At 46.5% G+C, this 23,846-nt stretch overlaps 1 protein-coding gene across 5 annotated transcripts in view; it reads left to right on the top strand.

The window, feature by feature from the left end:
- The window catches only part of LOC309524853 (L-amino-acid oxidase-like), a 28,530-nt gene extending 5,988 nt beyond the window's left edge, over nt 1–22,542 (top strand). For 4 of the 5 annotated variants that reach the window (XM_082209980.1, XM_082209981.1, XM_082209983.1 and 1 more), the window contains 7 exons: nt 1,830–1,998; nt 8,332–8,540; nt 14,513–14,625; nt 18,139–18,340; nt 19,616–19,684; nt 20,458–20,594; nt 21,604–22,542. In XM_082209980.1, coding sequence (XP_082066106.1) covers nt 1,914–1,998; nt 8,332–8,540; nt 14,513–14,625; nt 18,139–18,340; nt 19,616–19,684; nt 20,458–20,594; nt 21,604–22,474 — 1,686 coding nt within the window. In that variant the 5' untranslated portion in view covers nt 1,830–1,913 and the 3' untranslated portion in view covers nt 22,475–22,542. The remainder of the gene's footprint in view (nt 1–1,829; nt 1,999–8,331; nt 8,541–14,512; nt 14,626–18,138; nt 18,341–19,615; nt 19,685–20,457; nt 20,595–21,603) is intronic. The other variant, XM_082209984.1, reaches the window with a different exon arrangement.
- Nucleotides 22,543–23,846: the final 1,304 nt, after the last annotated feature.

Here is a 23,846-nt window from a genome sequence, read left to right as displayed (position 1 = left end):
ACATTTGGAGGGCCGAGTTTGCCTATGCCTGCCATAGAGTATTTTTTAAAAAAATACATAATGTTTTCAGATTTATACATTTCACTAATTTTATAATCATTTTAACATTTCAAAACTTGACATCCTTCCCCCTCTTTCTGTGGTTCCTTAAATTTATCTTTAATATCTTCTGCATATCCAAATTAACATAATTTTATTCATTTATTCATCTCCTTTAAATATATACTCTTATAAAACTGCAGGCTATTACAAGAATCCTGCCAATGTTCTTATCTGTTTACAATTTATCTATAAATATTCAATAAAGCATTTCTTTTATAAAAAGTTTATTATCTTGATTTCTCATTCTTCCAGTAAGTTTAACCATTTCTGCATATTCCATAAGCTTTTATAAGCATTCTTCCATTGCTAGGACTTCTGCTTCTTTCCATTTTGGGGCAAGTAACATTCTTGCCACTGTAGTAGCATACATGAATGAGTTTTTATACAGTTTAGGTAGTTCTGTCCCTATAATTCCCAAAAGAAAAGCTTCTGGGGTGTTTTTTTTTGGGGGGGGGGTTACAAGCATCATTTTAAACATCCTTTTCAATTCATTATATATCATTTCCCCATAGAGGAAGTGTAAGGAGTAAGGATAGACAGCATCTTAAAAAGCAGAGATATCACCTTGCTGACAAAGGTCCGTATAGTTAAAGCTGGCTTCCCCAGTAGTGATGTATAGAAGTGAGAGCTGGACCATAAAGATTGCCGAAGAATTGATGCTTTTGAATTATGGTGCTGGAGGAGACTCTTGAGAGTCCCATGGACTGCAAGAAGATCAAACCTATCCATTCTGAAGGAAATCAGCTCTGAGTGCTCCCTGGAAGGACAGATCCTGAAGCTGGGGCTCCAATACTTTGGCCACCTCATGAGAAGAGAAGACTCCCTGGAAAAGACCCTGATGTTGGGAAAGATGGAGGGCTCAAGGAGAAGGGGACGACAGAGGACGAGATGGTTGGACAGTGTTCTTGAAGCTACAAACATGAGTCTGACCAAACTGCGGGAGGCAGTGGAAGAGTTCCTGGCGTGCTCTGGTCCATGGGGTCACAAAGAGCTGGACACAACAACAACAAAGGAGTAAGGAGTCGAACCTCTGCGGCCAAAGACAACCATGCTCCTACTGCTAGACCAAATGACCAGCAGCCTGTTTCGTCCTCCGGAAAGTCCGCAACCATGGTCTTGCATGGCAGCTGCTTTCCCCTCCAGTGTGGGAAAAGGTAAAGGGACCCCTGACTGTTAGGTCCAGTTGTGGACGACTCTGGGTTGTGGCGCTCATCTCGCTTTATTGGCCGAGGGAGCTGGTGTACAGCTTCTGGGTCATGTGGCCAGCATGACTAAGCCGCTTCTGGAGAACCAGAGCAGCACATGGAAACGCCATTTACCTTCCTGCCGGGGAGGTACCTATTTATCTACTTGGACTTTGATGTGCTTTCGAACTGCTAGGTTGGCAGGAGCAGGGACCGAGCAACGGGAGCTCACCCCGTCGCAGGGATTTGAACCGCTGACCTTCTGATCAGCAAGTCCTAGGCTCTGTGGTTTAACCCACAGTGCCACCTGCGTCCCTAATGCAGGGATGTAGCCGGGGAGAATTTTCAGGGCCAGATGTAGAAGCTCAGAGGGCCACATTCCACACCCTGGCTATCTAATCCACAGTAGCCACTCTGACCTCTACTGAAGCTCTCTGTCACCTTTGCTCTGCCTTTGCTCTGCCCAGTGCTGTGTTGATCTTCTGCTACATCCCCACTATCCCCACCCCCTTGTTGATCATGGGGTTTTTGTTTGTCTCCCAGAGTCCAGATGCTCAAGGCCTCATGGTGCTTTGCTGTGGCTGAAAGGCAGCAGCAGACAAGGCTGAAGAGAACCTGTCAGTATCCATGAATGAAAGTGAGACAGCCCTGGTTCTTCTCTGCACCAGCCGTAGCTTTTGGGGATCCAGCCCAAGGACCATGGGCAGGTTGGGTAAGCATGTGAGGTCACTAAGGTGATACGTGGGCAAACCCTTTCTCCTAGAATCATAGAGTTGGAAGAGACCACAAGGGCCATCGAGTCCAACACCCTGCCAAGCAGGAAACACCATCAGAGCACTCCTGACATATGGTTGTCAAGCCTCTGCTTAAAGACCTCCAAAGAAGGAGACTCCACCACACTCCTTGGCAGCAAATTCCACTGTCAAACAGCTCTTACTGTCAGGAAGTTCTTGTTGCTGAGCCAAAAGGGAAGGGAAGGAAAACAGAAAGTACTGAAACCTCTAGTTGTGGAACTGGGCATTAGAGTGAAGGGAAGTTCTGTATGCACCATGCGCTTAAAGATTGTCCCCTCCCCCACCCCAGAAAAAGAATTCTGGGAACTGTAGTTTATTACTATTACTATTCATTTCTATACTGCTTTATATTTTTAAGAAAAATCTCAAAGCAGTTTACAGAATATTAAAACGTCAATAAACAATCTGAAGAAAGTCAAATACAGTGGTACCTCAGGTTACATATGTTTCAGGTTACAGACGCTTCAGGTTACAGACTCTGCTAACCCAGAAATATTACCTCAGGTTAAGAACTTTGCTTCAGGATGAGAACAGAAATCACGCAGCAGCGACGTGGTGGCAGCAGGAGGCCCCATTTGCCTCCAGCTATTTATTAATTAACCCAAGATCACAGCATCTTTCCAATAGTTTCTGGACTTTCATGCAGGGTGAAGATCTCCCTCACCTGGCTAGTGCTCACTCTCTGAGGACATCTATCTCCAATAACGCATATACAGTGGTACCTCGGGTTGCAGACGCTTCAGGTTACAGACTCCGCTAACCCAGAAATAGTACCTCGGGTTAAGAACTTTGCTTCAGGATGAGAACAGAAATTGTGCTCTGGCGGCGCAGCGGCAGCGGGAGGCCCCATTAGCTAAAGTGGTGCTTCAGGTTAAGAACAGTTTCAGGTTAAGAACAGACCTCCGGAACGAATTAAGTACTTAACCTGAGGTACCACTGTACACACAAAAATTGACTGGCAGGCAAAGATGATAGAATTTTTAGAACTTGCAAAAATGACTGGGAGATTAAGAGGAAACTCAAACCAGAGAATGAGTAAAGGTTTGACAATATTTAAAGAATATCTAAAAAAGTATGTATTGTGATAATGCAAATCTCCTGACAGGTCTAGATTGAATCTTGAATAATAACGAAATTATAGAAGCAAGAATCACCATTGATATGTAACAGTTCACAAATAAGGAAGCGTGTATAGACCAATCATGTGTAAAAAGTACAATGAGGTGAATCGGAAGTCAAAAGTGTGTGTGATATCAAATGATATATTGTTAGTGTTTAGTTGTTATGAGGGTATGGTATTGGTCTGTTTGTGTTGTTTTTTATGTGGCGTGTAAGTTATTTTGCAATAAAGCTTTAATAAATTAAAACAAAAACAAACAACATAATTAACAGAAAACTAAAATTTTATCTGAAAGATTTCAAAACATTACAAAGGAGGTCAACTACGGAATACATATTTAACGCAAAGTTAACAAACAAACAAAAAACCTTAAACATTTCCCCCCCAAAATTGCTAAGTGAAGTCAAATATAAAATGCACATTTAAAACAGCATAATTAACGAGAGAATAAAAGATTATCATAAGCATAACACGTCTGTTTGGCAGGCACAAAAAGATGGGGTAAAATAATCCAATAGTTAGGGATTTGTTGTCAGGCATAGCGATGTCTCTCTGGTCTCAGGGTATTGGGAGCTGTAGTTCTGTGAGTGGTGAACTACAGTTCCCAGTATTTTTCCAGGAGATGTGCACTTTAATGTCTGGTGTGTACTCAGCCAAAGATGCTAAATAGCCCTGAAATTTTCAGATGGCATATGAAAAAATACGAACTCAATTCAGCTTAAGGAATCTCCACACAGATTTGCATGCAGATTTACAGTAAGACCAGGGTTCTCTACAAAGAAGCCTAATTTTTTAAATATATGTCTTAGGGCACCATATCAATAATAATAGTTTTTAAAATATCTATATCTTTTTTCCTCCTGGCAGGTTTTGGAAGGGAATATTGGGGTCCAGAAAAAAATGTGGAATGTATTTTCTGATTTCGGTGTATGTGACATGAAGAGATTACAGGCACATGCAAGCAAGATTTGTGCAAGCACTTCTAGCTGGCTTTGAAGTATTTTTGCTACAGCATATCCTGTTGCCAAAGATGCAAGCCACTTTCTTGGTTTAAAAAGCAGCTTGCCTCTTTGGCTATTGCTGTGGCAACAAAATGTAAGGGGGGGGGGAGGGAAACAGTTGTTTTCAGTCAAGTCACCACTACTGAGCATACATTTGTTTAATGACAAATTCAGGCGCGATTGTCATGGAATCGTAGAGTTGGAAAGAACCCTGTGGATCATTTACCCCAATCCCCAGCAATGCAAGAATTTTTGTGTGCAACGTGGGGCTCAAACCCACCACCCTAAGTTTAAGAGTCCAATGCTCTACCAGTTGAGCTATCCCTCTGTGTGTATGTGTGTGATGTTTTAAATGGCCCTCAAGAAAGCGTTCAGTCCAGGGTTGATACGACTGCCAAAAGATGAAACAGGGTTGGATGCATTAACCTTAAGTAACAAGAAGTTGGTGTATGTCCAATATATTTTTCACACATGAGATGGAAAAACCCACTTGGCACCGTTTCTGAATGCTGTTCTTTGGCGGCATAACGCTGAAAGCAGAGATGCTAGCCAATACAGGCTCGAATTTTCACATTACGGACCAATATAAAGCACAAACTACTAATTTCAGCGCTGCATGCAAATACTGTCTTACTGCTTGATTTGCTGATGCATCTGGCAAGAACAAGAAAAAAAAAATCTGTCCTTCGAGCCGGAGTCGAACCAGCGACCTAAGGATGACTTTGGCAGCAGTCTACAGTCCTCCGCTCTACCAGCTGAGCTATCGAAGGGACAAGCCTAGGCTGCTGTGCCTCACCTTTTAACTGTGGGTGTGGTTGGGCGTGGAACTGGAATTTCAATGGGAGATATTCCCTTTGAATGCCTTCCCCAGATTTCCTGCCTCTCCGCCAGCAAGCCTAAGATCTAAAGCATGGGTAGGCAAACTAAGGCCCGGGGGATCCAGTCCAATCGCCTTCCAAATCTGGTCCACAGATGCTCCAGGAATCAGTGTGTTTTTACATGAGTAGAATGTGTCCTTTTATTTGTAATGCATCTCTGGGTTATTTGTGGGGCCTGCCTGGTGATTTTACATGAGTAGAATGTGTGCTTTTATTTAAAATGCATCTCTGGGTTATAGGAATAACCCAGGGGCATAGGAATTTGTTCATTCCCTTTTTATATATATAGATATGTATATATAAAGATAGTAAGAAAACCCACAAGCATAACCTTTAAAAATCCTGGGCTGGATTTAAACTAAGTTGCTTCATTGGCAGGCTGGTTAGCAGGCTGTTGTGTTGAAACATGAAAAGCTTTCGAAATAAAAGACCAAGGTAAAGCTCCATCCCTTCTTTTTGGGCCTGAGAAGGCCACATCTCTTCTTTAGAACAGGTAGGGGAGAATTGTTTTTGTAGTGTTTGTTTGAAATATATCCCTTGCTGTAATGTGTCCCTTGTTGTAAGCTGCTTTGAGGATGGTGTGTGTGTGTGTGTGTGTGTGTGTGTCTGTGTGTGTAAAAGTAGCATAAAAATAAAATGAATGAATGAATGAACTAAACTACAACTCCCATCAGCGTAAGCAAGCATGGCCAATGGCCAAGGATGATGGGAGTTGTAGTTCAGCAGCATTTGGAAGGACCAAAGGTTCATCACACCTCTACTAGATGTTTATGGACTAAACATCATCCCTGCCCATTGGGGCTCTTAGGTGCTGTGCTTCCCACAACTTCTGGATGGGCATACAGGTTCCCCATCTCTGTTATAAGGGGTCCCCCTCATCTCAGTTCATTGACTTGCAGTCAGTGTGCATCTTATGATGATGTTGTCATCCATCATCAACAGCCGCTGCCCTTGCCTCTGCAGTGTCATGACTTTGTGCCAAGATTTCTCAAGGAATATAGGGAAGCTTTCATTGAAATTCCAGTTCCATGCCCTGTAGGCCAATCGCTGCCTTTTTTTTTTTTTTAAGGAAGCCGCATCCCAAGTTAAAAAGAAGAAGGCAGAGCTTTGGGCTTGTTCCTTCGATAGCTCAGCTGGTAGAGCGGAGGACTGTAGATTGTCATCCAAGCCATCCTTAGGTCGCTGGTTCGATTCCGGCTCGAAGGACAACGTGTTTTTGCTTGCCAGAAGTAGCTCCTGATCTCCTAACCAATCATACACTGTGGCTTCCCTCGTCATGACTACAAACAGTCTGGAGAAACCCTCTGAGTCATACCGAAGCCTCTAAGCCAAAATAAGATCTCGTAGTTTGAAAATACTAGAATATAGTTTTCTGCACCTGGCCTTGAGACAAGCGAGTTTCAGCTCCTGTTTCAGTTTCTGGTTTGTGGACTAGCTACTGAGCCTTGCAGCACGAAATGAAAGGAGTGCTGTGTTCATTGGCAAAGTGGTAGACACTGTTCAATAAAACGCTTGTGCAACTGATCAAACCTTCAAGTGCTGTGGCCCTTGAGAAGTGCTGCTGGTGGTGGTTGTTGTCGTGAGGAACCCCATTCCCTCAGTAGCAAGATATTGCCACTGCAGTACATTGCAAAAGCAAATCTTCAAAGTAGAGAAGCTTCTTGGAGGGGAGAAACCAAGACCCCGCAGAACAAACAAGCAGCAGCTACACATGTATTGCACAGCTGGTGCCTGGGGAAACCAGGACTACTGGAGTCTGACTCGGGAGAGGGGAGCATGGATTTGTGGGGACCTGTACCAGCCAGGAGGCGAGAATCAGAGGCAGGGGAAGCTTCAGAGCTGGAGGAAGAAGCAGGTCAGGCAAGTGAAGGGCCGGATGCTTCCTGACCCTCTCCTGCACCACTGTCTCCCAGAACCAGGAGCGAACAGAAGTGGGAAGAGCAGAGGCAGTTTCCACAAAGGCATAGTCTCTGGCTGCATGTGTGCAGCCTGTTGTGGGGAGGTGCATAAGCTGGTGAAGGGGGCATGGCCCCCTGTTGCTGCAGCAAGAGCATAGAATAGCTGCCTAGATGCAAGGCTGGTGTGTGCAGGTATTCGGAGCTGAGGAAACTACTGTAAGTGTCAGCTTTGACAATGAAGAGCTAACTATCTTCTGTGGGCATTCATGTGGTTGCCAAGATATCAGAAGAGAGAGGAAAGTAGCCTCACATCTTTGCTTGTATGTTTCCCATGGGCACCTCGTTGGCCACTGTTAGAACAAGCCACTCTTCTTCTTCTTCGGTGTTCACTCGTAGCCGAGTAAGACTGTCTTCCATAAACACCTTCTTAACTGTGAGTCCGTAAGTGACTCTGGAGGCCAATTCTGGATCCACATGTCCTTCCACAGTGGGGACATTGGTTTCCTGGTGGGAGTTGATCATAGTGAGGGTTTGCCAAACATGCCTTCCTCTTAGCACGTTTCTACCTTGTGTCCTGAGTTTGAGTGCCTTCAAAGCCCATGACACCTTTGGTAAAGGCTGTTCTCCAACTGGAGCTCTCTTAGGCCAGTGTTTCCCAGTTGTCGGTGTTTATACTACATTTCTTTAGATTTGCCTTTGAGAGAGTCTTTAAACCTCGTTAACCACCAGCATTGCACTTTCCATTTTTAAGTTCAGAATACAGTGGTACCTCGGGTTAAGTACTTAATTCGCTATGGAGGTCCATTCTTAACCTGAAAATGTACTTAACCTGAAGCACCACTTTAGCTAATGGGGCCGCCTGCTGCCGCCGGAGCACAATTTCTGTTCTCATCCTGAAGCAAAGTTCTTAACCTGAAGCACTATTTCTGGGTTAGCAGAGTCTGTAACCTGAAGCGTATGTAACCCGAGGTACCACTGTAGAGTACAGTGGTACCTCGGTTAAGAACTTAATTCATTCTGGAGGTCTGTTCTTAACCTGAAACTGTTCTTAACCTGAGGTACCACTTTAGCTAATGGGGTCTCCCGCCTACACTACGGCATCACTGCACAATTTCTGTCCTCATCCTGAAGCAAAGTTCTTAACCCGAGGTACTATTTCTGGGTTATCGGAGTCTGTAACCTGAAGCATCTGTAACCCGAGGTACCATTGTAGTTGCTTTGGAAGACGATAATCAGGCATCCGCACAACATGACCAGTCCAACGAAGTTGATGTTGAAGAATCAAGCCATTAAAATAGATCCAGCAAGACTCTTCTTATGTTCTTAGGCTGTTGATGTTTGTGTGTCTTCTTAGTGCTTCTGGGCCTTGCCGCTCTGCTCCTGCTGCGGAAGAGCATGCCCAGCCCCTTAGAGAGATGTTTTGAGGATCCAGAATATGAGGGGCTGCTGGATATTGCTAAGGATGGGCTGGGCAAAACTAAAGAACCGAGACGGATTGCGATTGTGGGTGCCGGAGTTGCTGGACTTACAGCTGGGAAAGTGCTGCTGGACGCTGGACACAAGGTGATGGGGCCAAGGAGATGGGGAGGTATTGGCAGGGTGAGAAGCAAGGGCAGGTGAGGCAGGGGTTGCATAATAACAGCAATTTTGTATTTGTACTCTGCCTGTCTGACTGGGTTGCCTCAGCCACTCTGGGCGGCTTCCAACATACAGCATATAAAAACATAATGAAGCATTACACATTACAAAGCTTATCTGATGGGAGGGTGTTCCACAGGATGGGTGCCACTACCGAGAAGGCCCTCTCCCTGGTTGCCCACTTTCCTGTAAGTCAAGCCCAAATCCCGCCCCCTTGATTCACAATCTTCAGCCAACCTTGCCCAAACTCTTATCTCGCTCAGGATGTTTGGATTTAAAGACACAAGGCAGTGTTTCAGGCTGATCCAGTCTCTGAAGCAACCCCAGAGTGGCCCTACCAAATGATTAAAAAATTGGGACAATGGTTTCTGCACACGGGTTTGCAAGCCGGGAAAAGAAAACAATGGACGTGTATGAAATATAGATTGTTGTTTAGCCATCCCGTGCATCTTCTGGGGGAAACCAAGGGGTTGCTTCCAGTGTGACCTGGTGCAGATGTAATCCTGATTTCTTGCAAACCACGCTTAAAGCTAGCACTGGGAATGCACCTGAATAGGAACCATAGCTAACCTCAGCGTATATGTAATGCTAAACCATGGTTAAAGCCAGTGCTTTTTTCTGGGGGTACGCAGGGGTACGCACGCCCCTACACATTTTGTGAATCTACGTTTGGCCTCATTGAAGGGCAGTATTTCAATATGAGTAGGAAAATGAGAGTACCCCTGAACATTTTTTTTTTAAGAAAAAAAGCACTGGTTAAAGCCAACAAGGGAGAATTTGTCCTCAAAAGGGATTGAGGGAATAGGAGGAGGATGGTATGTGCATTCCTGAGACTGTCTTCCAGTTTTCAAGCCCTGGTCTTTATGGAGCCAAGTTTACATATCAAAGTACCAAGCCTGGCATTTTCAGGCACATGCTGGGGACACAGCACTCTGGAAGGGACTATAATTGATCCTTGCCCTGGGCTCCCATTTAGACAAACATTTGCTCCAGATGACTGCGCTTGGGAGCTGATGTTTTAATTTCCCACAGTGCTCCTGACACAGCATCCCTCCACGGTATTGTGGGAAATTAAAAGGTGTCCCCCTTTCTGGTGCCTGAGAATAAAGAGGATAGCCTTTCTTAATAATCATAATCATAATAATAACAAATGTATTTATACCCCGCCCTCCCCAGCCAAGGCCGGGCTCAGGGCAGCTGACAACCAATAATAAACAGAGGATAGCCTTTCTGAAGAAGAAAAAGAAGAGGAGGAGGAGAAGGAGAAGGAGAGGAGGAGGAGAGGAGGAGGAGGAGGAGGAGAAGAAGAAGAAGAAGAAGAAGAAGAAGAATTTATACCCCGCCCTCCCCAGCCAAGGCCGGACTTAGGGTTAATAGAAACGAGTTGAATCAATACAGTGGTGCCTCGCAAGACGAAAATAATCCGTTCTGTGATTCTCTTCGTCTAGCGGTTTTTTCGTCTTGCGAAGCAAGCCCATTGACGGATTAGAGGATTAGCGCTATTAGCGGCTTTTAGCGGCTTATCGGCTTATAGGATCAGCTGATAAGCGGCTTAGCGGCTTAGAAAAAGGGGGGGAGGAAAAAAACCCCGCAGGAACTCGCAAGACATTTTCGTCTTGCGAAGCAAGCCCATAGGAGATTCGTTTTGCGAAGCACCTCCAAAACGGAAAACTCTTTCGTCTAGCGAGTTTTCCGTCTTGCGAGGCATTCGTCTTGCGGGGCACCACTGTACAACTTAAAAACAAGATTAAAATACAACATTAAAACATTAAAATGCAGCCTCATCACAGGAGGAAAAGGGAAAAAAGGAAGAGGGGGAGGGAATCAAATTGACTCCAAGCCAAAGGCCAGGCAGAACAACTCTGTCTTACAGGCCCTGTGGAAAGAAATCAGATCCCACGGGGCCCTGGTCTCATGAGAAAAAACGTTCCACCAGGCCGGAGCCAGTGTTGAAAAGGCCCTGGCTCTGGTTGAGGCTAATTTAACTTCCTTAGGGCCCGGGACCTCTAGGGTGTTACTACTTATGGACGTTAAGGTGCATACCGGGAGAGGCGGTCCCGTAGGTAGGAGGGTCCTAGGCATAACGATATGGCCTCTACGGCATATACAGCTTTCATCATGGTGGCACCTGTCAACGTTGTACTCTCGAGATGTTCTGGACTACAGCTCCCATCATCCCACTCTGGCTGGGAGCTGATGGGAGTTGTATTCCCCAAAATCCGGAGGATGTCACGTTGGCGACCCTTGTCTTACACCGTCGCTTTCTTCAGCATAGTTTGGCAGGTTCAAGGGCTGAGTGGCTCCAATAGCAGCCTTACTCCTCTAGGGGATGCTGGCTCCACTTGAGACCCAGGTGCGAGTAGAAAAACAAAAGCTTCACTCAGCCTAGATTCCCCATCTGCCTGCCCCCCCACCCCCCACCCTCTGCTTCTGCAGAGCAGGCTCATTCCAGTCCAATAACCCGGATCAGCACGTTTGCTATATACTTTCCCCCCATCAACAGGGCCAACTGGCAGGACTTAATTACTATTTTCTGCTGCAGGGCAAGCTTATGAAAAACAAATGAAAAAACTGGGTGGGCCACGGAGTGTGCAGTTGCACAAACCGCCAGGCAATTAAATATGTAGATGGCAGGCATGATCACTTCTTTTGTTGTTTTTGCAAATCTTGCAAGCCTCTGTTTTATTGGTGACCTGCCGTGCCACAATGTACAAGACATATTCAAGAGAATGGGGAAGGTAGATAGCCAGGGTGTGGAATTTGGCCCTCTGGGCTTCTACATCTTGCCTTCAAAATTCTCCCCGGCTACATCCCTGCATTAGGGACGCGGGTGGTGCTGTGGGTTAAACCACAGAGCCTAGGACTTGCTGATCAGAAGGTCAGCGGTTCGAATCCCCACGACGGGGTGAGCTCCCGTTGCTCGGTCCCTGCTCCTGCCAACCTAGCAGTTCAAAAGCACATCAAAGTGCAAGTAGATAAATAGGTACCGCTCCGGCGGGAAGGTAAACGGCGTTTCCATGCGCTGCCCTGCTTTGCCAGAAGCAGCTTAGTCATGCTGGCCACATGACCCGGAAGCTGTATGCCGGCTCCCTCGGCCAGTAAAGCGAGATGAGCACTGCAACCCCAGAATCGGCCATGACTGGACCTAATGGTCAAGGGTCCCTTTACCTTTACATCCCTTCATTGCACAAGTGGTTTTGCTTGGCTTGATTGCATCTGGTTCAGTATAAAGGCAGCTTCCTATGCCATGCATGGGAATGGAGATCCAGAATATGTCAGGATCACCCATGTATTTTTGACCCCAAATCGGTTGACGCTTTGCCAAGGAGCTAACCAAGGCACAGCAGTCTGGTTTCCCAACAGAGCCGTTGCCAATGAGTCAGATCTTGTGGCTTTATTTATACAGGTGCATCTGTTCTGAAGCAGAGCTGTAATCATAACCAGAAAAACAGACCTTTCCCTCAGGGACCTTGGGTAATCCCTGACAAACAGTTCCTCCAGAATGTGACGTTTTCAAGATGTTAGCTGACTGAAAGCACCATAATTCACCTACCTGTCTCGTGCCCTGTTTTTCTCAATTTTGTTTTGGAGCTAGCTCCGACCCCCCCACCAAAATTTATTCTGCTGTCTGCCCTCCTGTCCCAGGACCAGACATCTGTAACGCAGCAGAGCATGCAAAGATCCTTGCGCACTGGTGTCTGTGGGCATCCTGGTGTGTGCAAAAGATCTGTAGATCAGGGCCCTTATCCAGCACTGACCTTAGAAAGGTGAGCAAAGGAAGAGAGATCTCTGAAGTTGCAGACATAGGAGCGTAGGAAACTCTCCTTTGCTGAACCAGACTGAAATATACTCGGAGTCGAGAGTGGATTTCATGTTCTTTATTCAGCTCATAGTGGTGAGGAGGAATGAAAGTTCCCCCAAAGTATCTGCTTTATATACATTATTTACACAATGGGCTGCACGTGATTGGCTAATTCCGGGATTCTCCTGTAGGCCAATCAGGTTGTGGATTCACTTCCATCTGGAGCTGGATTGGGTGGCTCCTGCAGACCAATCACACTGATGTATTGTTGTTCTAGGACCAATCAGACTTCTGCATTTTGGATCCTATTGTTCTAGGACCAATCAGACTGCTGCATTTTGGATCCTATTCAACTCAGTACATAACACAGACCCATGGTCCTCCTAGCTTAAGGATTGTTTACTGAGCAGCTTTCCAATATTTCAGACAGAGGGTCTTTCTCAACCGTACCCGGAGATGTCAGGGACTGAACCTGGGATCTTCTGCATTCAAGGGAGATGCACTGCCACTGAGCCATGCCCCACCTCCAGATAAAGTGAAGAAGCTTGACCTTGCTGTTGTACAGGGAAACCCCACTGAAACAAAGCAGCAATTACAGGCGGCTCCCCATTCGACTTGCACACAGCTGCATATAGGCACCCACCTTAGGGAAAAGTGGTGGCTGGGAGGCGGAGCAGCAGTTGCCACTGCCTGCTGATTGGCTCTCTCCCTGGCAAGCAAGCCAATGGCAGCAGTGGTGATGAGGAGAATCAGCTGCCTGTGAAAGTCGAGAGGAGCTAGACTCTTGGAGGGAAAGGAGTCTTGCCCACCAGCCCTCCAGAATCCAGAGCCAACACTGCTGGCATCTGCACCCTTCCAGCTGTTCTGTGCCTCCCAAGGGGAGTCTGCCCCAACCACCGAAGAAGAGCCTACACCATGGGTAGGCAAACTAAGGCCCAGGGGCCGGATCCGGCCCAATCACCTTCTTAATCCGGCCCACAGATGGTTCGGGAATCAGCGTGTTTTTACATGAATAGAATGTGTCCTTTTATTTAAAATGCATCTCTGGGTTATTTGTGGGGCCTGCCTGGTGTTTTTACATGAGGAGAATGTGTGCTTTTATTTAAAACACATCTATAGGTTATTTGTGGGGCATAGGAATTCGTTCATTTCCCCCAAAAAAATATAGTCCGGCCCCCCACAAGGTCTGAGGGACAGTGGCCCGGCCCCCTGCTGAAAAAGTTTGCTGACCCCTAGCCTACACAATACAACCCAAACTTCAGCAGCAGCTGAATGCAAGTCAGCGCTTGCATGCCCGAAGCACGCTGCCCAGTCCTTCCAACTCAATGAACTCAAAGCTGATGTTCCTGCAAACTTGGCCATTTTGAATCTGCACAGTCCCCACTCTCCAGTAGCATCTTCTACAGAAAGATGCTTCTTGCAGTTTGTGTTTCAATAAGGTATCAACAGGGTCCATTTCTGCTGCCCTCAGTGCCACCAGCCTAAGTCCATTCTGAGAGCAGACTTTACCCCTGATCTTGTCTATTTTGCCAGTCCCCAGTACTGGCATCAAGCATTCCTCAACAGTGTAACTTCCAGGCAAACTTAGCAGGCTCAACATTCAGGCTAAGTAATCTGACAGCAAGTTGATAATTGCCCTTGAATAAGAATAACACCAGCAGATCCAATGTGGCAGCAACTTCTGAAAGGTAACAGCCAATATTCAAGGCTTGTAAGTCTTAATTACAAACTCACCGGAGATGAATGAATGAAATCAGTATGAGTCACCAGACATCTCTGACACCTGAATGATATAATTTGCTTAACCTGCCTAGAATAAGGTGCCAGTGACAGATTGTTCAGCTTTCAGCCCCCCAGGGACTACAGCTCCCATCATCCCTGACCACTTGCCATGCTGTCTGGGGCTGATGGGAGTTGCAGTCCAACATCTGGAGGTTGAGGAAAGCTGCTATAATCAGGACTATAAATATTGGACTGGGTATTCTCACAAAACAAACACTTTGGCCCTTTCCCATTGGCACCTTCTTCAACATTGTTCGGTGGAGGCCGTTTTGCAACCACTGCAATTATAGATCCTCTTTTGCCCACCCCCCAGGTGACAATTCTAGAAGCCAGCAGCTGTGTGGGAGGCAGGATGGAGACTTACCGTGATCCCGAGGGGGGCTGGTATGTGGATTTGGGGCCGAGGCGCCTGCCTTTCAGCCACAGGTAAGAAGGGGCAGTGATATTCCCATGGTGGTGTGCAGCCGATAACATTTGACAGGAGAAAAGAGAGTTGGAATGACAGCCACCTTCAAATGAGAGCCAGTGTGGTGTAGTGGTTAAGAGCGGTAGTGTCGTAATCTGGTGAACCGGGTTCGCTTCCCCTCTCCTCCACATGCAGCTGCTGGGTGACCTTGGGCCAGTCACACTTCTCTGAAGTCTCTCAGCCCCACTCACCTCACAGAGTGTTTGTTGTGGGGGAGGAAGGGAAAGGAGAATGTTAGCCGCTTGGAGACTCTGTCGGGTAGTGATAAAGTGGAATATTAAATCCAAACTCTTCTTCTCTTCTTCAAATAGAGGGAGGGCTGTCACATAGGAGGTGAAAGGAGCTTGTTTCCTGCTGCTCCGAATGGCCTGAACCAATGGATTCAAAATGGCAAGAAAGGACATTCCGACTAAATATTAGGAAGAGCTTTCTGATGGTAAGATCTGTTTGACAGTAAAACAGACTTAGAAGGCGGTGGACTCTCGTTCGTTGCAGGTTTTTAAGCAGAGGTTCAGCGGACATCTGTCAGGGATTCTTTAGCAGAGATTCCTGCGTTGCAGAGGGTTGGTCTAGATGACCTTTGGGGTGTCCCTTCCAACTCTGCAATTCTGTGACTCAATGAGAACAAAATCAAGAACAAAACTGAAGTGAGTCTGATGGTAAAATGCCCGTCATCATGTCATGCAGCATGTGCAGAGATGGGAGGCGTTGCAATTTTAGGGGACCCTGTGGTGTGCAGTGGATCCCTGTGGTCACTAAATCTTAGAGTTGGAAGGAATCCCAAGGGTCATCTAGTCCAGCCCCCTGCAATGCAGGAATCTCAGCTCAAGCAGCCATGACAGATAGCCATCCAAACCTCTGTTTTAAAAACCTCCAAGGAAGGAGAGTCCACCACCTCTCATTGGAGTCTGTTCCACTGCTGAACTGCTCTTGCTGTCAGAAAGTTTTTTTTTGAATGTTTGGTCATTGCATACTTCATCCATTCATTTATTTGCATTTGTATTGTCGCCACCTTTCCCCCCAAGAGCTCAAAGGGGCCTCCATGGTTCTCCCCTTCCCCATTTAATCCCCACAGCAACACTGTGAGGTAGCTTAGGCTGAGAGGCAGTGAGTGGCTCAAGATCACCCAGTGAACTTTGTGGCTGAGTGGGGATTTGAACCCTGGTCTCCCAGGTCCTAGCCCGACACTCTAACCATTACACCACGCTGGCTCCTCCGCACTACAACTTCCCCTGCATGATCAAAGTCAGCAGAAGTGGAGTGTCCAGTTTCAGAGGGAGAGGGCATGTGCTGCCCTCCGTCTCATCATGTCCCCAAATGTAGCACCTTACCTTTGCCTCAAAGGAATGGATGACAGCCATTCCCCCATATGTCAGGATGCAAAGGTACACTGACACAACTGGGTAAGAGTTGAACCTGTTCCTTAATCTCATGCTGATCCCAGCCATTATGAATTCAGGCTTTCTGTTTCTGGGGCTGTGCTTCTTGGTCATGCTAGAGTGTGACAGAATATTTGGAACCAGCTTTTGGGGAAAAGGAAGGAAGGAAGGAATGAAGGAAGGAAGGAAGGGAAGAAAGAAAGGAAGGAAGGAAGGAAGGAAGGAAGGAAGGAAGGAAGGAAGGAAGGAAGGAAGGAAAGAAAGAAGAAAGAAAGAAAAGAAAGAAAGAGAGAAAGAAAGAAAGAAAGAAAGAAAGAAAGAAAGAAAGAAAGAAAGAAAGAAAGAAAGAAAGAAAGAAAGAAAGAAAGAGATTGCTCCAGCAACAGGCCATATGATTGCCAAGTTGCAGGCTAGAGATATTCCCCTTTTAACTTTGTTTCTGCTCCTGATTCAGAAAAGACAGTTGGGGCTTCCCCCAGTTTTGTTTTCCTCTAGTCCACACCCTTTCCCACCTGCTGGGATCCAGCTTGTTACAGCAGGTGTGGGACGAGGGGGTGGGAGGATGAGTGGGGGGGGGGGGAGAAGCCACATCCCTTTCATCTCCTGTTCCAGCAGCAGAATTTAAAGGCAACTCTCCAGGTTGCAACCTAACCAGCGACTGTCCAGTTCTGTGGGAGTGGGAAGCTCCCAGGGCAAGTGATAAGCTTTCAGCACCTTGGACAGCGGCAATGAGTCATGCTAAGGCAAGAGGCTCCCTGAAATGTTGTCTGTGCAGAGAGCTAGTACCAAGGGAAGTCTTATGTAGGCTGATCAAATCTGGTAGGCTCTGCCAGTCTAGAGATGCTGGCTGGGTAGTTAAAGGGAGGGTCCTCAGCTTATTTTAAAGTCTTTGGCTTCTGTGAAGTTGGGACGACAGAAGTATTGCAGGGAACCCTGCTTCTGGGAGGTTGGAAAGACAGAGATACAGTGGTGCCCCGCAAGACGAATGCCTCGCAAGACGAAAAACGCGCTAGACGAAAGGGTTTTCCGTTTTTGAGCTGCTTCGCAAGACGGATTTCCCTATGGGCTTGCTTCGCAAGATGAAAACGTCTTGGAAGTGTTCCGATTTTCCCCTGCTTCCCCCCCCCCTTTTTCAATGCCGCTAAGCCGCTAATAGCCTTTTAGCCACTAAGCTGCTAAGCCGCTAAGCCTTTAATAGCCGCTAATCCGCTAAACCGCTAATAGCGCTAATCCGCTAAGCTGCTAATAGGGTTGCTTCGCAAGACGAAAGAACCGCTAGACGAAGAGACTCGCGGAACGGATTATTTTCGTCTTGCGAGACACCACTGTACTGCAAAGAATGGTGGCAGGCCTGTGTTGCCAGAAGGCCTATAGTGTGTTTGGGTTTGTTTGTGTTTTGCCTGACTATTTATTGAATTTATATGCTGCCCTTCTTCTAAGGAGTCCAGGGTGGCAAACATGTATACAATTTAAAAACAGGAACAAAGAGAAATGTTATAAAACAGATCAAAACATTCTTTTTTTATTTTTAGATCAAACCATTCTAAAAAATAATTAAAAACGTCTAAAAGGTGTTGCTTTTTTAGATCAAACCTAAAAGCAACTTCAGTGAAAAACACACATCCATCGCGAGATTGCCAGGAACAGTATTCTTCAGACACCAAATTCCTGTGTAAGCAGGAACCTTTTCAAATCCCTCCTTGATGGAGACAGGAACACCTCACTGTGTAGCACATTCCACAACCTGGGGACCACCACTGAAAAGGCCCTGTCATGGATGAGGACCAACCTGTGAATGAGATGCTGGTGGTTCTTTGAGGAGGTTTCCTGAACCCTTTCCTCGTCAAAGTTCTCCACCCTATACAGTAAAGTCTCTGATGGGACATGGGTCAGACCCTGGTAGACCATGGCAATAGAACAGGAGGCACAATAAGGGAACAAACTATGCAGAAAAACTAAACACGGGAAATCAAAGACTAATGGCATAATAAACACACCCCTTTATGTTTAATACCCATTCTTCCACTCTGTTACCATCTTTCCTCCTACTCTTCCCCTCTGATCCGCCCATTGGCTCTCTCTACCTCCATGCAGAATTGTCCGGGAATATGTTGCAAAATATGGCCTGAAATTAAACCATTATTCAGACGGCAATGGCAACGCCTGGTACCTGGTGAACAATATCCGAGCCAGAGTCAAAGAGGTGGAGAAGAATCCAGACATTCTGGGATACCCTGTAGATCCCTCCGAACGTGGGAAGTCTGCTGTGGAGCTGTATTATGAAGCATTGAAACCTGTGAGTTTCTTTTTGTAAACTGCTTTGAGGAGTTGTTTTTTTAAAAAAAAACACCATCAAATAGTGTATAAATTTTATGAAATAAATGAGAGAGAGAGTGTGCATGCGTGTGTTTGTGAACACAGTTGCCAACAGGTTAGCAGGGAGCCATACCAGCCTGCCTGAGGGGTATCTGTGTTACTCTGCTGCAGCAAAAACTGCCAGGAGACCTGTGGTATCTTAAAGACTAACACTTTTTAGTGTGGCGTTGACACACACACACACTATATATCTTCTTCATCTTCTTTGGCGTTCACTCATAGCCGAGTAAGATTGTCTTCCATAAACACATTTTTAACAGTGAATCCATGACTGTGGAGGCCAGTTCTGGATCCACACGTTCTTCCACAGTGGGGACATTGGTTTCCAGGCAGGAGTTGATCTCGGTGTGGGTTTGTCAATCGTGCCTTCCTCTAAGCACGTTTCTACCTTGTGTCCTGAGTTCGAGTGTCTTCAAAGCCCATGACACCTTTGGTAAAGGCTCTTCTCCAACTGGAGCACTCGCAGGCCAGTGTTTCCCAGTTGTCAGTGTTTATACTACATTTTTTTTAGATTTGCCTTGAGACAGTATTTAAACCTCTTTTGTTGACCACCAGCATTATGCTTTCCATTTTTAAGTTCAGAATAGAGTAGTTGCTTTGGAAGACCACACACGTCTGCAAAGGGGCATAGTTGTACACAGTGGTGCCAGAGGGAAGTGAAATGTAAGAAGTCTCGACAGTGATAATTCAGTTAGACCTAGAACATATGTGTGGCTCCCAACAAAAAAAATAGCAAAAACACAATGCAACATCAAACACTAAAAACTTCTCTAAACAGGGCTGCCTTCAGATGTCTTTTAAAATCACATAGCTGTTTATCTGCTTGACATTTGATGAGAGGGCATTCCACAAGGCGGGTGCCACTACCGAGAAGGCCCTCTGCCTGGTTCCCTGTAGCCTCATCTCTTGCAATGAGGAACCACCAGAAGGCCCTCGGTGCTGGATCTCAGTGCGAGTGGAGATGCTCCTCCAGGTATACAAGGGTGAAGCAGTTTTTATTTATTTTTGTTTTTATTTTATGTTTTAAACTATGTGATATTTGGCTGAAGAGTGGTATATAAGTCTAACATCATCATCATCATCATAATTTAACCTTCTGTTTCTCTAAACCTGAGGTTGATGGGGAGAAAAGGAGGACACACTTTGCCATTCAAGGATAGTCCTACAACAATTCGTCTTCGTTTGTGCCTTTCAGATAGAAGAGGACTTGGTGAGATCAAACTGCAGCCATGTGCTTGAAAAATACGATGCCTATTCTCTTAAGGTGCTCAGTTTTATTGATATACGTGGGTGATATTTGCTGTTTGTGGCACGGATCTGCTTCTCCCTCTTTTTATATATATTACATCACTTTGCGGAATTGAGAGCCCCATTTGATGATACACAAGACATGGAAATGCTCTTGCTTGTGCAATGCTGTGATTTGCATCTCTCCAGCCCCATCTCACTTTCCTGGCTCTTGGAAATAGCAAAGGGACAGAGAGCAGTGGCAGTTCCATGTCTGGTTTGGCACTGTTAAGTGCAGACCTCTCCATTCATTCATTCATAATTCATATGAGTCTGTTCTGGCCAAACTAAACTACAAGCGTTGGCCCAAGTTCATGTAGGTTTGCAAAACCTTGCATTTCTGCCACCAGGGGGCAGCAGAGTGCTACCATGTGTATAATGACTGCAAAAAAAAAATATATGTTTGTTTAATTGAATTCGATTGTTTTGAAACATTCAGTTTCGAAGTCTAGAGTACATTTTTTTAAAAGTCAACACCTGAAATTTGGATTTTGGAATACAACTCATGCTTTGAGAAGTGGGATGGAAAATTGTTAAGCTTTCACAAGGAAAACTCATCCTTTGAGTTTTGACATTGAAACGTGTATGTTGAAATTTGGAACACGGTTTTCAAAACTTGTTAGTTTAGTTATTTTAAATTTAGGGTATACGACAGCCTTTGAATTTTAGGCAAAGATGTGTTTAAGTTCTATCAATATTTCCACTTGAGCGCAGCCATATTATTCCTCATACACTCTCCCACCTTCACAGGCCTATCTGATCGAAAAGGGAAATCTAAGCTACGCAGCCATCCGAATGATTGGAGACCTGATGAACCTGAGCGCGGAGTTTTCCCGCAGTTTCATTGAATTCCTCCGAGAAGTTTTCCTGTTTACCCGTGAAAAGAGGTAATAAAAGCCGGTTGCATAGGTGCTGCCTCCCTGGGGGAAATTCCCCATGAAGGGGAATTTACTTTTCAGTATTCTGCTAAACATTGGGACATGGATGGTGCTGTGGGTTAAACCACAGAGCCTAGGACTTGCCAATCAGAAGGTCGGCGGTTTGAATCCCCGCGATGGGGTGAGCTCCCATTGCTCGGTCCCTGCTCCTGCCAACCTAGCAGTTCGAAAGCACGTCAAATTGCAAGTAGTTGAATAGGTACCACCCCGGCGGGAAGGTAAACAGTGTTTCCGTGTGCTGCTCTAGTTCGCCAGAAGCAGCTTAGTCATGCCGGCCACATGACTGTACACCGGCTCCCTCGGCCAATAAAGCGAGATGAGCGCTGCAACCCCAGAGTCTTCTGCAACTGGACCTAATGGTCAGGGGTCCCTTTACCTTTTTATTCTGCTAAACACGTGGGAACGGGTGGAGGGATCAGAAGGGGTGGGAGTGTGGAGGGCCTGTATGAGGAATCCCACTCCCCTACCCACATGTCTGGGACGTTTCAAGAGTCGAACGGACCTCCGGAACGAATTAAGTTCGAGAACCAAGATTCCACTGTACAGTGGTGCCTCGCAAGACAAAAAGAATCCGTTCTGTGATTCTCTTCATCTAGCGGTTTTTTTGTCTTGCGAAGCAAGCCCATTGATGGATTAGTGGATTAGCGCTATTAGCAGCTTTTAGCGGCTTATCGGCTTATCGGATCAGCTGATAAGCGGCTTAGCGGCTTAGAAAAAGGGGGGAAGGGGAAAAAACCAGCAGGAACTCGCAAGACATTGTCGTCTTGCGAAGCAAGCCCATAGGAGATTCGTTTTGCGAAGCACCTCCAAAACGGAAAACTCTTTCGTCTAGCGAGTTTTCCGTCTTGCGAGGCATTTGTCTTGCGGGGCACCACTGTATATAAATTCAATAAAGAAATAAATACACACACACACCTGGTAGTTGAATGAGCATGTCTAGCAGAAATGACTTCTCCAGCCTTTTCTTGACCTCCAGGTACGATGAGATTGCTGGCGGGTTCGATATGCTGCCCAGGGCTATTCACCAGTCGCTCCCAGCTGGCACCGTGATGTTCAACAGTACCGTGACAGAAATTCTCAGAGAAGGGGACACAGTTTTGGTGCTCTACCATCCTTCCAGCTCCCTGGCCTCGTCAGGCACCATCCTGGCTGACTACGTCATCATCACGTCCACGGCAGAGGCCACACGCCTCATCCGCTTCCACCCTTCCCTCTCGCCTGCCAAGACCCAGGCGCTCCGTTCTCTGCGCTCCACAGGAGCCACCAAAGTGGCCTTGGCCTGTGCTAAGAAGTTCTGGGAGGAAGAAGGAGAAGAGATCTACGGTGGAACCTCCATCAGTGACCTGCCCTCCAGGATCACCACTTACCCCAACCGCAACTTCTCCAGCGGCCTGGGGGTCATCCTGGGCTCCCAGACTTACGGGGACGACTCGGAGTTTTTCGCCCCCCTCAGCGCCCAACAGGCTGTCGAGGTGATTCTGAGGGACTTGTCCACTATCCACCAGCGCCCCCTGGAAGAACTGAGGCGTCTTTGTAGCCAGTGGGTGGTCAAAAAATGGAACCTGGACCCCCATGCCATGGGGGCCTTCACCCTCTTCAGGCCTTACCAGCTGAGCGAACACGCGGAGGCCCTCACCCGGAAGGAGGGGAGGGTCTATTTTGCCGGAGAGCACACGGCTTTGCCACATGGTTGGATTGACACGGCGATGAAATCAGCTCTGAGGGCAGCCAGGGATGTCCACCAGCACGCAGGGGCACAGGGCTGTGGTCACCAGACAGGCATTTTTGATGATCAAGGAGGTGGCTCGGAGGTTTGTAAACCTCCTTGATCCGTTGTAAGGCTATGCCGCCTTTAAAAATTCAGGAGCAGTGAGTAAATAAAGGTGACTCATCCGAATCGTTTTCGTCAGTGTTTGAAAACACATGGAATATTATTCTGTAAGCCCTTGTGAAACTGTTCGCCTGCTCTTTTAAGCTGCCCCCACTTGGGTCTTTTGAATACGCCTCTACCTCTGAGTCCACATCTTCAGTTGTTGTCAGTCAGGTGGGGATCTTCCAGATGTGGCTTTGCAACCCTCCAAATTGACCCCCGCTGCCCTTAGTAATATTATCACGTTCACATAATCAGATGTGTTTGGCTACGTAACACAACAGAGGTGTCATGCTCACCAATTGGTTGGGATCACCCATGTGACTCATCTAGGAAGCATCACCCTCATTCTTGCTTGCCTCACTTGATCGCAGCAATGTCATCAGATACCTAATTTGTACTTGCTAAGTGATGACATCCTGTTTTTACTTTGACCCTGATTGACTACTCTATAGACCCATGTGGCCAATCCAGGGTGGAGAAGGCATAAGAAAACTCTCTCTCTGAAAGATTATCAAGCCACTACTGTGGCTGTAGAGGCTAATACGGGAGAGACATGTTTTGTTGCAGCTAGGGCAGATGACGGTGTCTGGTTGTGCTGCGGCAGGTGCTTCATGGCACATCTTCTTTCTGCAGTCCTCCCAGCAGTCCTTCCTCCTCTGGTCACTGCTGTTATGCATCAGATCACACGAAAACGAGCACTTTGGGGCTTGCATATTTCTCTGCTGTTGACTTCCTACCTTCAATTTCTGCCAATCTTTGCCAGAGATAATTCAGTGAGAGAGAGAGAGCCAGTGTGGTGTAGTGATTAAGAGAGGTGGATTTGTAATCTGGTGAACCGGGTTCGCTTCCCCTCTCCTCCACATGCAGCTGCTGGGTGACCTTGGGCTGGTCACACTTCTCTGAAGTCTCTCAGCCTCACTCACCTCACAGAGTGTTTGTTGTGGGGGAGGAAGGGAAAGGAGAACGTTAGCCGCTTTGAGACTCCTTCGGGTAGTGATAAAGCGGGATATCAAATCCAAACTCTTCTTCTTCTAATTCAGATGTGGCTGTTGCAACATGAGGGCACTGGGGCCATGCCTAAGAAAAGCAGGCGATATCGCTCCCATTTATTGATAACCAGTCATGAAACCCGCAGCACCAGATCCTATAAAACAGCCCTCCCCAGCCCCCAGCAAGCAACCAGAGCAGGGAAGAGCAGGTCTCCTGTACCTTTAATACTTGGACTAATTTATGGTAGGTGTAGCTTTAAACTCTCGTCCATGTAAGCTGTCAAAAATTATCCATCCACATGCCTAAACAACACCCTTGGGCCCTGGGCATCTGTTTGC

Source organism: Podarcis vaucheri (assembly GCF_965113315.1).
Source record: "Podarcis vaucheri genome assembly, chromosome: 2".
NCBI lineage: Eukaryota > Metazoa > Chordata > Lepidosauria > Squamata > Lacertidae > Podarcis > Podarcis vaucheri.
This window is presented reverse-complemented; position numbering and strand designations above follow the sequence as displayed.